This window comes from Seriola dumerili, unplaced genomic scaffold (assembly GCF_002260705.1).
Source record: "Seriola dumerili isolate Sdu_G_001 unplaced genomic scaffold, Sdu_1.0 BDQW01000341.1, whole genome shotgun sequence".
Lineage (NCBI taxonomy): Eukaryota > Metazoa > Chordata > Actinopteri > Carangiformes > Carangidae > Seriola > Seriola dumerili.
In genome coordinates, this window is record NW_019174596.1 from 357619 (window position 1) to 373942 (window position 16324).

The following is a 16324-nucleotide window of genomic DNA, read 5'->3' on the forward strand; positions in this document are numbered from 1 at the left end:
TCTTATGACCGCAGGAAAAGAAAAGAAAAAATCTCAGTCATACACTCCTGCAACCCCCCTGCATCTTTTACATCTCCTGTTCACTACCTGGTGTGTGGATTACAGAAGGTGGGCAGGAGAAATCAGGGGAAAACATATAAACACACATCACTTCCTCTTACGTAAACAATCTGGCTGTAGCTAATTGGCGAGGAAACGTCAAAACGATCTGTTAATCTGGCAGGCGTGCACGGCCAAGACTGTGCTGCAGCTGGTATACAGCAGACACAATGAACACAAAAGAGCACAACAGACAGCAACTGTGATGTGTGTTCATATGGAGAAAACAGGTCTGAAAGATGTGCGTGAGGCAGAGAGAGCAGACAGAGAGAGGTGAAGAGGACAGAAAAAGCTAGAGGAGAGGTAAGCTAAGAGCATTCCAGTGGCCTAGAGATCTCATTACAGGAGGCGCCTGTACAGATACGCCAACTAATTACCCAAAGCATTTGTCTTCATCCCTGTGTTGTGTCCAAATGGGTGGTTTGATAAAGTGTTCAGAGAGGTGGGAATGAGGACGCTTCAATTACATAAATCACACATCTCCCAATTTTAAACAATACAGTAGGTTTGCCTAAGGTCAACCATGATTAACACTGCGTGTAGTGGGTGGTAAGATGTTGGCAAAAGCATTGAATGTGTGGCTGCACAGTAATTGCAGCAGGAGATAAAAAGAAAATCCTACAACACAATGATTTTTAGTTCTTTAATCAGGGCTGCAGAAAGAGGAGGGTTTGAAGACCACAGAGTTATTCCCACCAGACGTAAGGACTGTACGGCCTCTCTGACCTTCACTGAGCAAGCCATTCTAGATGAAAAGACAGATATCGAAAACACAGACCATAATATGAATAAAAACAGGAGGCAATGAAGAAAGCAGTGAACACTGTGATCCTATAAGCAATGTAACTATTCACAATGCAGTGAAGTGTGGAGGCTTCAAGGCCTTAATGGCCTTCACAGCATTCAAGCTCTGTCAACAGTCTTTATTTAAGCACACAACACGTCCGGGACACATAAAAACCAGAGAAAGCTCTGTTGAAGTGGTTGTTTAGAGTAACAGATATGTATTTATGTATCCTGACACATTGAGATTTGAAATGAATTCTTAAACTTAATGATTTACCTTGAGTCACCTTGACCTACGGGGCACGGGCCAAGGCGCCCAACTGTTTAAGGGGGATCCTGGCCGTACTATCTGTTTTAAATTAATGTTAACACTTCTCGTTGAACATTCAGAGACAACAAAGAGACACAAAATGGCCACATAAAGATGCATAAGCAGTAGAAAGAGACCCCAATAAGATGCAAAAAGACCGCACAACTACAAAGAAACACAACATGACCAAAAAGACATGCAAATGACTATAAAGAGATGCAAAGGACTAAAAAGAGACAGAAATCAACCACAAAGAAACCTAAATGACCAAAAGAGATACAAAACTATGACAAAAAAACTATGAATGACACATCAGTTTGTAGTCATTTTGTGTCTCTTTCAGTCTGGGTGATCTGTTCCTGAGCCCATTGTCTAATAATCCATCCATGACCTCAAGTTCCTCTAAATGATAAAGCATTCAGTCAGTCAAGTGCAAAAAAAACAAAAAAAAAACACCGCAACCAGTTTTTCCGTTTGTGATGTTGACTGCTTTGGAGGTTAAAAAAAATAAAAAATAAAAAAATCTAACTAACTCCCACACGTCTAAGTCAGACACACAGGTTCCTTTAGCAACCATTAAACCACTGACCTCCAGCAGGAACTTCTCCGCCTCAGATGCCCTACCAGCAGCAACACACTGGAAGGTGGCATTTTGCCCAGCATTGACCTCCTCATCTCCTAGCCTGGAGAAGTGCGGCGCCTTATCTAAAGACACAGACAGACAGAGACACAGAGTGAGATCAAAAGACTCCATTACCTTTCAGCCATTCACAATGCCAGACGGCTACACAGGGATGTTTTTATCAGGGCCTTTTGTTTTGTTTTTTTGTTTTTTTTTTCAAATACATAAACAGGAATTTCAGGCATTTCTACTTGAGAGAAAAAAATTTAGCTTTGTACAATGTTTTATCATAATTAAAACTTTATTTCACCAACATTCACAGGGGACATATGCAGTAACGGAACTTTCTAAGTAGAAAGTTTGACACAACATTAAACTTATGCACTGATTTTTTTTTTTTTTTACCAATTTATTTTCAACTCACTACACTTTAGTTAATAAATGAAACAAATAAAAGGAACAAAACAAAAACCAGCAAATATGAAAGAAAAGAAAAGTTTTTTTTAAAAACAAAGTTTCTATATGTTTTGGTGTGTTTGTGGATTTCTGTTGACAGTGGAGGCGAAAAGCTGTTGCATACTTTTTTACTTAAATTTCCATTTCCACATTCTCCACAGCACAACACAGTGGACGCATATGTCCATCATAGCATAAAACAATATTCAAAGTTGCAGCAAACAAAAATACTGAAATATATAGTTTTAATAATTGTGTATTAGCGTGTAAATATGCATTTAGCGGTTGCCTTAGTGTCCATTACCAAAATAACTTGCTAGCCAACAACATCAGATTAGAAGCAATCTATGGATGAGCAGAATGTGAGAGTGAATCTGCAGAAGAAAAGCCCCAGAATAAGTATCAGCGCTCCAAATCTTGACTAATAATGTCCCAGCATGCTGCGTGGAGCCGCCAGTGAGTCAGTGTGTGGGAGTAGCCCTCTCACCCAACTCCGTGATTAACAATAGAGCAGTGAGTACCAGACCCCCGCGGAGCCAAATCACTGGGTAAACGGCGGCAGCACTGCCTGCCATATCTGAGAAATGGGTTAGGACAAGCCGACATGTCACTCTGAATAACTGACAGGAAGAGATGGCAGAGTAACAGTGATGCTGAAGCATTGGGGAGAAGCACATGCTTGGCTCTCACTCATGTCCTGCTTGGTTTCGCGCAACACTGCTTTGCAATCTAGCAGAGGAGGGCGATGACAATTTGTTGATCTTGTTTGTGTACAGTAAGGAGTGAGGGGAAAGTGCCTGTATTTGTACCCCATGTTTCCTTTGAGTGACTCTCCCTCCTAAGGTTAATTCATAATTCATGCCTGAGAGCAAAACATAAACAAACACCGAAATGAGTGTGAATGGGAAAAACAGGCCTTACAGTTGGCAAGAATTACAGTGTTATACAGCTAAATGTGTCAGATCTTATCCTCAGGACTCTTTAGCGAGATAAATATTTCATTCGACCGTAACACGGGTTTCAGAGTCAGAGACTAGGACTCAGGAGAATACAACTAAAATGTCAACCATGCTTGAACTACAATTCACAAGAAAAGGAATTTGTCGAGCTTTTATTTTCATTTTTGTTCATTTCATTTCATTTTTTTACTAAGAGACACTTCCCGTCGGTTTTTCACTTCTTCTTCTTCTTTCCTCACGCTGTTCGCTGCCAAGTAATGCAGGCTGGCCGTGTGCCACATCATAAGACACGCTCAGGTCTTGATGAGAGTCTTAATTATTTAATGGCCACAGTGGGAGCGTTCAGAAGTTGCCATCTGCCATCTCTGGGAGAAACAGGGTGGCTGACTGGGCGGTATGCATACAGTTGGGGTACAAACCAATCTCACAGCCGGTGTTCGTTTAATAAAATCGCTGGTGGTATCCTCTACAACATGGCAACCCCTGAAAAGACCATCTCCCAAACACTCCAGTGATAACAATAGGGATGTATAAATATTAACGAGATAACATTCAACCCCGTGAGAGCGACATATCCTTCAAGCTTGTGTCAGTGATACAAGTCATTTGAAAGTGGTGTGGACTACGGGTGTTAAATGTCCTGCGAGTTGACAAGAGCCCTTGTGTTCAGCAGTGGTCTGTACAGGGAGTGTGAAAGTGACACTGCGACACTTTGTCCAGGTATTAAGCTCAGGGGTCTTAAAGAATATGTTTTACACAACATCCTCAGGGGCTGACAACCCACCCTTACTTTTCCACAGCTGACAAAAAAAGCCCTCCATGGCAGGGAATCATTGGTTAAAAAAAAAAAAAAAAACAAACCCACCCCCGAGGAGACGGCATTTTTGTAAAGCTTTGAAATGCAGTGCTTGATGGTAAAAAAGAAAAAAAGAAACCCTCTGTACAAAGTGACTTGTGACAAAAAGCTACAGCACATTTCCAGTCAGGCTAGAACATATAAAAGTATAGAAGTCTTCAGAGAGAGAATTCAAGATTTCACTTGATTAACAAATCAATTTGCCTGTCAAACGAGGCTGGAGGCAGAATGGCAAGTGTGTTTTCAGGAGGAAGGGAGTGTTGGCATTTGGGTGTCACAGTGTTTTAGTAGCACTGCTGTTGTCGCAGGATGCCTCAGGACAACCTGCAGTACTAATATAAAAGGTCAATCAGCCATTACACTTCTCCTCATTCTATTTATGTTTCATGCTGCTTTGAAATACATTTTTTTTCCCTCCAGCCCCTTCTATAATTGCAATCCATTGTCAGAAGTGGCACTTACAGCAGGGGTAGTTGAGCACCATGATGTCATCTATGGCAATGTAGCCTCGCCGCTCCCTGGAAACTGTTGCCTCAATCAAAACCTGCAAAAGTGAAGTGAACGTGAACACATGATGAACAGATTTAATTCATAACCGCAGCAGCAGAAGCATATGTGAGTAACTTAATGTTCTGAAAGTGTTAGAGCAATTTTCCAAAGAACATCGAGGGCTGTGTGAATTTTCTTGCTCTTGTTCGCTTTTGGTGACAGATGCATTAATTACAATGAGGCCACATCACCACATCATTGCACATCTGCTGACCCAAAACAAGAAGATAGACAATGAGAGAAATAGGAGAAAGACGGAAGTGTAAAAATAAAGAGATGGATAACTTTTGCCTCAGTCCGCAGGGCCAAGAGAAATAATAGCTTTGTCAGGAAGCACACGATGTGGCACCTGAGTCATGAGTTCCATTCTACATTCAGGGCGCAGGCTGCCGTGGTGCCATAACAGAGGATAATACAACTTGCACAGGGCCACGAGACTCAAGGGAGGACAAACATCCATATCGTCCTATGGAACAATAAGCTGGATGAGCGGTGGGCTCTCATGAAACCTAATCAATATCAAATCACCATCCTCGGTAATAGTGAGAGAGTTATGAGACACGGGGGTGATGTTTGTTTTCGCTGCACCAAGGACAGTCCTCCATCCACACGTTTGATCGGAGGCCAGCTGTGAGTTATTGTTTCTCATAATCCTCTGACCAAATGATTACAACATGGTTCCTATCACTGGGTCTTGATTTTTACTGAAGCCAACGCACGCGCACACACACAGACAGACACCTAGACACATAAACACACACATACACAGAGACACACACAAACAAACACACACATTTTATATCTTCCAAGCTACTTTAAATGTGTGTGTCTGATATTTATGTTTTATATATGAGTTATTTGCGTTGTTCTGCTGATACAAAAACTATATTTTTTTCTTCAACACAGAAGTTCATTCTTAACTTTTCAGATGGGGCTTCTACGTCCACAGTTAGCTTGTCCAAACATTTTAACCACATCTCATGGTCTACCTCAGCGAATAGAGTTTTTGAAATTATCTTTCATGTGATGATGATGATGTGTTGAGGACGATTGAAAGCGCTGGAAAACGATTGTAAAAGAGACTTCGAGTGAAGATTTCTCAAGGTACTTTTTTCAAAGTTTTAACCACATTTTGCAGTCTTCCTCGGTGGAGACTTTTTTTTTGTTTCAAACTGAAACTGTGGTAGAAAACCCTTCAAAAGCTAGTCAGTGGACCTTGTGTTAATTGTTTGTTTGTTTGTTTGTTTGTTTGTTTGTTTGTTTGTTTGTTTGTTTGTTTGTTTGTTTGTTTGTGTTTTCACTTTTTGTGATTTGAGGAATATAGAAATATTTTTCTACAAAACCGTTTTGACCAAAACAAACTTAAATTGAATTTAAAGTAAAATTCCCTGATGCATCACACATATTGCTAAATTACATCCACATCTGTGTTGTATGGCTACAAAATGGGTATTGATGGAAAGATTTTGATACCTTTTTCTTTTTAATACATATTTCTCAAATCCATCAGTGTTTACTTACTATTTCTTCACATTAAATAGTTTTCAACTAGGAAGATTATTTAAGCCATGAAATATCTCACCAAAAAAAGTAAACGAGACAGGACTAATAATCTGATCAAATTCAGTTTCAACTTTTGGTATCACACTGTTTTTGTTACACGTCGCTAAAGTTACATTCAAGTTCAAATCCCAACCCAATATGACGACCACATTATCTTCACCCCTGCAGCCCGCCTGTGTCTACACACCTAAATTGATAGTCATAACAACATCTGCACAATCTCTGGCCCAAATTCCAGCCTTCCTTACTGAGCAGGTCAGAGATAGTTCACCTCCCTGGAGTTGGAAAGGAAGCCCTGTGATTACAGCAACAATTGGTGTGACAATATCCCTGGCCATGCATGACCCCTGAAGGAACCTCCACAGACAACACTGTGATGGGATGTGAGGAGATTGGGGTCATCTAAAAAACTCCGGACAGAATAAGATGCAGAGAGCCAGGCGCGCAGGCGACTGACAAAAGGAGGGGGTGGAGGGGAGACGAGAGGTGAAAGGGAAAGCAGGAGGGAAAGGTTGGGTCTGGCTGCTGGGTCTCGGAGCTGGAGAGTGACCCTGCTCTGTCTATAGCTGACTGCTCTCCTCTGGCTCAGGGAGGAACACTGAGGCTAATCTCCTTCTGCCAGAGTCAATTCTCCTGTTTGTTCCCAGACACTGCTGGGACCTGAGCTGGAAGATGCCGCCGCTATTAAAAAATGGATATTAAGATTTCCTCTTTTCATCATTTCCACTTTTACTCCCGTTTTCAGCTGGTCTATTTTCTTAAAAGCCTCTGCAGCATAAGCTTTTGTTTTTTAATTCCTTCTATGTTTGAATTCTTCATTTTCTTTCTTTATTTCTTTCACTGTCCATTTACTTTCTTCTCCTCATTTTGTGCACCTGCCTAATTGTACAATATTTACAGCAATGATTAAAGCACGGTATGCTTCAATATACTGGCCTGAATTAGCTGTGTGTGCACACATTGCCATGCCATTAGACTAACATTAAAATTAGCTAGGAAGCACTGATGAGGCTTAATGGTACACAAGGAAGAGAAAAAAAATGTCTTGAAAGTCTAATTGAAGGTGTTATTACTCTCTGCTGAACTAAAGCACTCAATAAGAGATTGATTGCTGGTTAATCCTCAGTCTTCTTAGCCATTAGGATTGGTCGTTATTAAGAGAGAGGCATTCAAAGCATTTGTTTCAATAAACAACCTTCCCAGATTTTTATTGAAAGCCACTTACCCAATGAAACTTTCCATATGCCTGTACTTTATCCTAATGAGCGGTTACTTTACTTTGAAAAGATACAAATGCAGGAATCAGCTTGAGAGAAAAAATAAAAGCGTGACACACAGTGATTTACGGCAGGTATAAAATGCATATTAGGAGAACATATTACATTATCCTGTAATATTGGCTTTTAGAAGCAGCTGAAATGTATACAAATCAAGAGACGATTTATCTAGCCCTATAAACCAGCTCCCACCTTTACCACTGTGGTCAGGAGACACCATTAGACACACACAGGGCTTTCACTCACCATTAGATGCAGTTAAAGATAAATAACCCCTCTAAATATTCACAGAGAAAAGGTCACATGCTGAAGTGAATAACAGTCTGTGTCTGAGAATATGGTGCAAGTGTTAGGAATCTCAATTTGCTCTCTACAGTATTTCACAAAACCCTTTCCCATAGCCATAGGCTGAGCTTGGAGGAATCAGCAGGCTGCAGTGGGGTAAAATAGGAGATATTATCAGACAAAGCGGAAACATGAGGATTCTTATTTACAAGTCTTTGATGTGTCTCCTGCTGGTAACTTGCTTGCTTTTTTTTTTTTTTATTTTAATAATGAGTCTAATAAGTAAACGAGATGGCGTCATGGGGAAAGCCTTGAAGTTGGCTCGTCTGGTTTGAGAGGTCAGGTAAAACAAGCTGGATGTGTACAATATATTTAAATCCAATCATAAAGGCTGTCTTTAAATAATTCAACCTTTGGGAAATATGCTTCTTTGTATTCTTTCCAAGACTGAGATGAGAAGATCGATTCCAATTAGCCTAGCCTAGCTTTAGCATAAAGACTAGAAACATGGTGAGACAGCTGGCTATAAATCTGCCTGAAGGTGAAAAAAAATCTGTGTAAAAGAACCTCTAAAGCTAAAGCTCTCTAATTACTACATCATATCTCGTTTATCAAAAAACATTGCCCAGCAACCTCATGGTGACAGCAAGATTGCAGAAAGTCACAGAAATAGCGCAGGACATAATGCCCTTCATTTTCAGACCAGCAAGATACATATGAATTACAGAGCTTTACATGCTAATTCACATGCTAATTCACAAGCTATTTTTACCATTGGACAGTGCCAGGCTAGCGACTTCCCCCTGTTTCCAGTGTCTTTATGCTAAGGTAAACTGGAACCTAGCTATACAACTACATATTGAGTGCGGAGAGAAAAAAAAACAGAAAAATAAAAATGGGACTTTCAGGTTTTTGGGGAGGTTACATGCTGGAACTTTTTCTTTGGCAAACACCTGTCTGCTGTTCTGTGCAGCACCCTCGGGTTGCTTGACACAGTCAGTGAGCACAGGATTTTGTAAAGGTCTCTGTACAGGAATGATGGTGCCAAATCTGGGATCCTCACTGTGATGACATGACAAAGAGAAGCTGCACCCAGTCACTTCGCCCGACCGTTATTTTTGTGTGAAATTCACTCTTTTAGTTCTCCTAGACAGCGTGTCCTTGCCGAGCTGTGGCAGAGTAGTAGGCCTACTTCCCCTTAGCCTCTTGGTTTGTGGTTGCATGTGGTTTTGAAACCTACACACATCTATCAGGCCAAAGATACCCACTCAATTTGACTGACTCAGACTGCTAAAGCTTCACATAGGCTCACTAATGCATGTTTGCACAGAACTAGAGCAGTGGATCTTTTCCTTTACGTCTTACACTGAAGTCTTGCTGAAACCATTTCATGACCAGCATGCACAGGAACAGTTATTACACTGCAGAAATAATTCTCTCAATGTATTTTTGTCGTGACACATGAGTATTGTATTATGAAATACAATGAAAACAATCCAATGTGTCATTAAAGCAGCAACAGGTGGGATACAGTGAAAGAGGGGATAAATAATATAAGTAATATCAACATGTGGGAAAAGGAAAAAGTAATAAAAGACTTAAGAAAAGCAAGTTTGGGGCAGATTCTGACATTTGGAAGGAGACGAAGAAGAGGGAAGAAAGTGAGAAATGGTAAATAGGGGAGGGCGACATGTCTCCAGCTCTAGTTGGCAGTCTTGGAGGGCTGGATAACATCTTTAATATTTGATAACAAGGTTCTCCAGGTATTGCAAACACTTCTACCAATAAGAGGCAGAGAGAAATATGGCAATGTACACCACACATACACGACATCTTCAATCGAGACATCTCAAGGTGATGTTTCTCTCTGAAGATTTCCATCCCAAAATCCATTGAACTCCAAATCCCAATTTCACATCTGTGATACGTGAATGTAATGCTTGTCACCCGCTGACATTAATGTAAAGGGTAACCTGGTGAACTTATGGGCGTGTTGAGAATCCTGCATGAATGATAAAATCTTGAAAAGTGCTCAAGCAAGAAAATAATTTTTCATGTCACTAGGCAGGTGAACAAATAAGATTGGGGTGATTTTGGTTTTCAGCATATTAATCCTCTTAGTTTTGGTTATTATCAGAGAATTGCTCTGACTGTTTTTAATTACATTCCACAATGACATTTTCAAGACATAAACAGCGACTCTGAGTGCTGTAAACAAGGTATTTCATTACACTCAAAATCGTGAAACGAGCAATCTGGAGAGTAATCTCACATCTGTATCTGTGAAGTGCAAAAGCCGCACTGACATTTTGTATCCTTGTGCTGTAGGCAGAGAACTGGGAGCTCTAATATGACCTGAAATCTAATAAGTCGGAAAAACCTGCAGATTTGAAAACCGTCTCCAAAATGATGTGTATCATCCTGGGATTTATTTTACTCAGAGACAATGATAAGAAGTGCCTATTCTCCACCTCTGCTTCAAAAGAGTGCTTTGCTAGTTTAATGACAGGGTAAATCTGGCTGCCTATCACTTAAAATCCAAAGTGATTGTATTAGACTTGTTATGGAGCTGATATAACCAAAACCCCTTAGAATTTAAGCTAAAAGTCCCGGGTGAATGCCAAGAGAACTGCTGAAGCACACCAGGCTATAGCAGACTCCAATTGTTCTGCTTTTTTTGTGTTTACCTATCTGTTTTCATTGCACTGTTGCTGGTTAACAACAGAGAATAGCAAGCGGTAAGATGCTATTAAAGAAAACATCAAGCCTTACATGTCCCCAGTCACCCTTTTCTGTTTTGTCTGTGTAACAGAGACCGGTGACGTGTTGCAAGACAAGACCCTCTGTCATTCCTCATTGATGAGGGGTTTCGACTGCTGAGGGATTAGCCATGTAAGCTGTGGTATATGTCACTTTGTGTGGGCAGATTCCTTAGCTTTCTTTGTAGTGAGAAGCAGCACAAGGTCAGCTGTGTTTAGGTGAAATGTGAAATGAGAGAAGAAGCAGAGAGAAAGTGTTGATTTATTTCCCTACTATTAGATGTGTATTCTTTAGGGGGCCAATACCTGGTGTCCAAATCCCCAATACTAATAAATTTAATCCGATAAATTTGAACAACGTGTTTTTTCACTCTATGAGATAAAAGCTAAGCCATTAGCAGTTTAAGCTGTTCTATTAAAAGGCTGTACTGTCAATACTAATTTAAGTGTTAGGCCCATCTCCTTCTCTTGTACTGTTTGTCCTGTCTTCAGAGTCATCTACTCCTCCTCATAAACCCATTATAAACCTCTTTCTCCTAACAGGAGCCGCTCATTGGCAGCCGTGGCACATCCCTGACTCACCTATGAGCCATCACTGTTTACTGGGATGCCTACAGGACTGTGAGACAAGAAAGCACACAACTCCACTGTGGACGTGGAGATCAGAGCAGCTGAGTACACAGGCAAAATTCAACAGCACTTGAGCAAAGACAGAAAAAGACAAAGCAGGATAATATGTGGTATTATTATATTCATGACTTATCTGTCCCAATATGGTCATAGGGCAGAGTAGTGGTTGGAGAGTCTGTTTTATAACTGCTCACTGTATCGATCAGCAGTGAAGCCCTCTTTAGCAACACACTCAACCATTTTCAGCTCACTCATTGTTAAACATTCAACATAAGAGCAACAGCTATTTAATACATTTAATAAGGCTATTGTGCTGAAAATGCCATGAAAAAGAGAAGGTGTGACTGGCCCTGGCGCTGATTAGTAGAGCTGGCAGTACATCCAAAAATACAGTAAAATGCTAGCTACACTAGCATCTGTAGCTTAACAGGTTTTCCCCATAGATGGTTTCTTTCAAAGGTATGCTCCTTTGGTTTATGTTCTCATTTTAAATACATGTCAACTACAGCTACTTTTGTTGGCATTTAAAGGAAATTTCAACATTTTGAGAAATACACCTAATTCAGTTTCTTGCTTATAATAGGAGAAAAAGTTCAATACCCGTCTCATATCTGTACCCTAAATATGAAGCGAAAGCCAGGAGGCAATTAGCTTAGCTTAGTAGAGAGCAGAAAATAGTTAGTCTGGCTCTTTTCAAACATAAAAAAACTTCCAACGCCGCTAAAGCTCACTAATTAACATATCATATCTAGTTTGTTTAATCCCAACAAAAAATATTACCTGGCAACCTCATGGTAAGGACCAGACTCCAGGAAGTTACTGCATCTATACTATTTATACTCACACATAGTCCTTCATAAAACCACAAAATGTTGTTTTTACACTTCAGTTTTTGTACAGATTAAACTAATGAGGTACAAATTAGTTAATTATCATCTTGAGATCTTCCCCTTGCTTCTAGTGTTTATGCTAAACTAAGCTAATGGTTTCCCGTTGCTAGCTTCAGATTTAGCGTGCAAGTATGAGAGTGTTATCAATTTTCCCTTACTCTCAGCAAGAAAGAGAATATGCTTATTTCCCCAAATGTCTTACTTTTCCTTTAAGAACAAATCCTCTGTGGCTTTGACGATGTGCCAGTTAAGACTCATGGGATGCTGTATCTTTTCGAATGAAACATAACAATCTCTAATTTACCTTGGTCAAAGTGACAAGTTTTTCAATTAATATTATCCAGAAGTAGCAGATACCTACTCAGCTCAAAATATTATTTCTCTCAAGTGAAAATAAAAAGCTTGAACACTTTGTATGTGTCCTTGTGCAGGGACCACTTCAATAAAACTTTCACAAAGATGTTTGAATGTGAGTGTGTCACAGAGTGTATGTTCGTTCCTGTTGACCTACAATAATTTACCTTATTTTCAGATCATGTGACGTTAGGGAGAACGGTGTCACCCTACATCTTGACCCTGGTTTGTAAGAAAGACTATTATTTACATTGCGAGGGTCAGATCCTACAGGACCAAATAGAACTTAATTAAGTGAGCACACTACTCAACTTGATTGCTTTTTGACAGCTCTGCAGACTTTGCAGAAAAAATAAATTGGATTAATAGATGGATATCCCTCATGCTAACCTGACTGCTCTACAGACCACAGCATGAGGCACCCACAGGTGCCAGTCAATGTTTGTTTTATGTAAGTACGCAATGACATGCAATTCAGATTGGTGGAGTCTGCTAAATACGTTGTACACAGGCCTCAATGGGAGAATCTCTACCAGGCATGCCCATGTGAAACCTAGTTAAGGCCCTTGAGCGCTAACATTGGCTACATTCCCAAGGGAATCAATGCTAATTAAACTGCAAATGCAAGTAATTAACACCAGATTCACCTCCAGGCTAAAATGAGTGTTGATCAACACAGCCTTACTGTGTAACATTTTTCAGCTATACAAGATGTCAGTCAATGGGGTCTGCAGATCTTCATCGCAAAAATTAAACCTTTTTTTTACTGATTAACTTGCGTCAGGTTTCATTAACACATCATGAAATCCACGTCAAAACTCTACAGGCCCAGAGCGTACAGAAGACACATCAGATACATCATCACATGTAAGAATAAGGAATCTCCAGCTGGGGATGACCAAGCTCGTACCTGGTATTCATTAGGCCAGAAGGTGCTCACAGCAAGCTCAACCTGATGCCACTGCTTTGCATGAGACCCCGATGTGTTCCACACCGGACTGCCGAGCGGGCCGCCGTTGACTCGTACATATGCCCTTAGGGCCCCAGGACTGTGGCCATCGCGACTGTACAGGAAGTAGCTGAACTGGACGCAGTGCGTGTCATTTTCACTCAGCGACTGCAGCAGCAGCTGAGCACGATGACCCACGGCATGCTGGGAGGAGTTCACCAACATATAAGATCCTGAGAGGAGCAGAAGAAATGCATCAGTTATTCACAGTATTCCATGTATTTCATAGTGTTCAGATGATTGATTTTGAAGCCAATCTATGTACATCTATAATGCTATTTAAACCCGAGAAACACTTTATCTTTTGTTTATTTTAAGTCAGTGTGCATTTGGATGGAAAAACTGACTTCTCTGGAAAAATATCAGTAGTTTTTAATGTGTGTTGATTCAAATGAGAAGAATGAGAATGAGAGAATTCTGCGTGATTCAATTTCCATTTTATTCTTTCCTTTGTTTTTATGGTCACACAAATATTTATACATTCATGTGACATCACTGTAGCATACAATTTCTGATAGCTCATGTTGTCCTGAAAAAAAATAAAGACGTATATAACTTAATTGTGCATTATGGAGTTGAAGTTATACAAGATATTATTACACAAGGAGACCAGGCAAACAAAAAATGATCAATGAACGAGGTTAATACTTAACATACAATGCTGTTAAGAACAAATAAATAAATAATGCTACACAATAAATAGAAGTATTAAGAAATAGACCCCGTGATCAGTGTATTGTCCAATACTGCTTTCAGCAAACATCATCGGCCCCAAAAATCCTGATCAGAGCACCGTTAGACACAAAGGAACAAATCTGCTTTTAAGCAGTTTCAGCAAGGTGAATCCACAAGGAGAAAAATGAAAGTATTCTCCAGCAACCCACTGCTATGTGTGTAGGTGGTTGATAACAGGGAAAGAAATGTGCCCTGTTGAATTAAAAAAGACAAAGTCGATGCTGGCTACAGCACTACTTTTTGTGAATGCTGGAGAGAGACACAGCGCACCAGAGAGAGAGATGGGAGGAGAAGCCGACAGACGGAGCGAGAGAAAGAACCGATGGCAGTTTTCCCTCTGCAAGGTGACGCTGAGGTAGGAAACTAGATTCACAACCATCTCCCCCCCCACCCCCGAAAGCCTCCTCTAATCAGGATAACATAACCCTATTGCCCTTTGCCTAGCATCTGTCCTGCCTTGAGTCTGTGCCCGCTAACATGATTAGCACAACAATGTTGGGAGACCTTCCTGTGTACTCACATAATCAAGCCTGTTGTCTTTGTACTCCAAGGTCTTTCTGTTCTCAGTCAGAAATGAGCCCAGGAGACCAGACAGTCACAGCCTTGGCGCCAGGTGTCCTGAAGACATTTATTCTCCACTCAGATGTAATAGCATGTGAATGCTGAATAGCCAGACAGAGAAGGAATTCTTTACATCCCACACAGTCTGCACCTCTAGATTGGGAAACATCCCCTACAAAAGAGAGCACAAACTATCCTCTTTAACATCTTCCCACCTTCTAAACCACTCACCATTCAAACATAAGTACAATGAGTTATGAGCACAGAACTCTTATTTGTCCTTCAGACACACAGTCTTTCTTTTAGTGGACAGTTCAAGTTCAAAACCAGACACCTGATGGAGTCTTCTGGTTCTACACCAGCACCACCCTCCACTTAAAAACACTTAAAGTGCAAATAAGACAAAACACCCAAAATCACAGGCTGATGTTTTACATAATGAGATTCAGATTCACAACCCTTAACCCCAAGCTATAAAGAAAGTTAAACTGAGGACCACAGAGAAGTCGGGATGGTCATTATCTGGAGGCTAGAGTGCGGCCTTTGCTGCAAAGCCCCATTGCCACGCAGCCCACTGTCAACAGCGTCTGATTTGTGTCTTGTCCTGAGCTGGGGATCTCAGCACTCTCATTTCGCTTTGCTTAATTAGATCTTTCAGTATCCATCTCCTCTCCTGCACCCTCCATCGCCACGGGGGACTCATAAAATAATAGCAAAGGGCTGAGGAGCTGCAGCCGTACTGTCCTCACTGCTGGTTATATCCTGGATGTGTGCCCCTTGTTTTATATATAGACATTATTAACACCTTAGTGTTGACTCTGCAAGTTATTATAATGTCACGTGAGGACACACAAACTGGTCGCTCTGCTGCCCTTTAACAATCCTTTGAGATTCAGATCGAAGAACGGTGAAGTCATATATTTAATAAGATGCTGTATGTGAGTGCATGTGATGTGTGAATATATCTATGAATTAAACATTGTGATGAACAGAATTGAGGTCTTGGACAAAAAGGGTAGTCAAGGGATATCAAAGCCTAAAATGCACTTGTTCTATTATGGAATAACTCTAAAAGAAATAGAGAAGAAACCTTCCTTGTAATTCATGTAGTTTATTCATAGAAAACACGTTTTTTTCCCTTATCTGATGTTCTATATAGCCATTATTATCAGTCTATCAGTATCAGTTTTGAACATTAGATGGCGATTAATGTTCTGCCAACCAATTAATCAATGGATTGTTCCAATACTTGTTCTGTTTATGAATTTCAATTATTCGGGAAAACTTCTATGTATTTATTTCAACAGGTTCCTCTCTGACAGTGTGGCATGGCAGTGTAGTTTAGAGGATGATGGTGCAAGAAAAGTCGTTCAGCACTGGCACTCTGCCCAGCCTTCTCTACCACGACTACAGAGTACAGCACAGCATGATTGCAGGGCTCTGTGGAAGTACAGAAATGACAAAGGGAGAATAAAACCCATTTAATTTCCTGTCAGTAAATGACATGTCAAGACAAACATGGATTTCTGATAAAAGAAATAAGACCTTGCTGGGGTCAAAGGATCACCTGTGAAGTGGTCCAACACCGAAAATGTGTGAACAATGATGAACTAGTCAATATTAA

At 40.4% G+C, this 16324-nt stretch overlaps 1 protein-coding gene across 3 annotated transcripts in view; it reads right to left on the reverse strand.

The window, feature by feature from the left end:
• The window catches only part of LOC111232882 (receptor-type tyrosine-protein phosphatase U), a 148434-nt gene that overhangs the window by 58569 nt on the left and 73541 nt on the right, over positions 1–16324 (reverse strand). For all 3 annotated transcript variants that reach the window (XM_022760565.1, XM_022760564.1, XM_022760562.1), the window contains exons 3-5: positions 13306–13577; positions 4551–4632; positions 1785–1900 (exon numbers count right to left, since the gene is read on the reverse strand). In XM_022760565.1, the coding sequence (XP_022616286.1) occupies positions 1785–1900; positions 4551–4632; positions 13306–13577 (470 nt within the window). The remainder of the gene's footprint in view (positions 1–1784; positions 1901–4550; positions 4633–13305; positions 13578–16324) is intronic.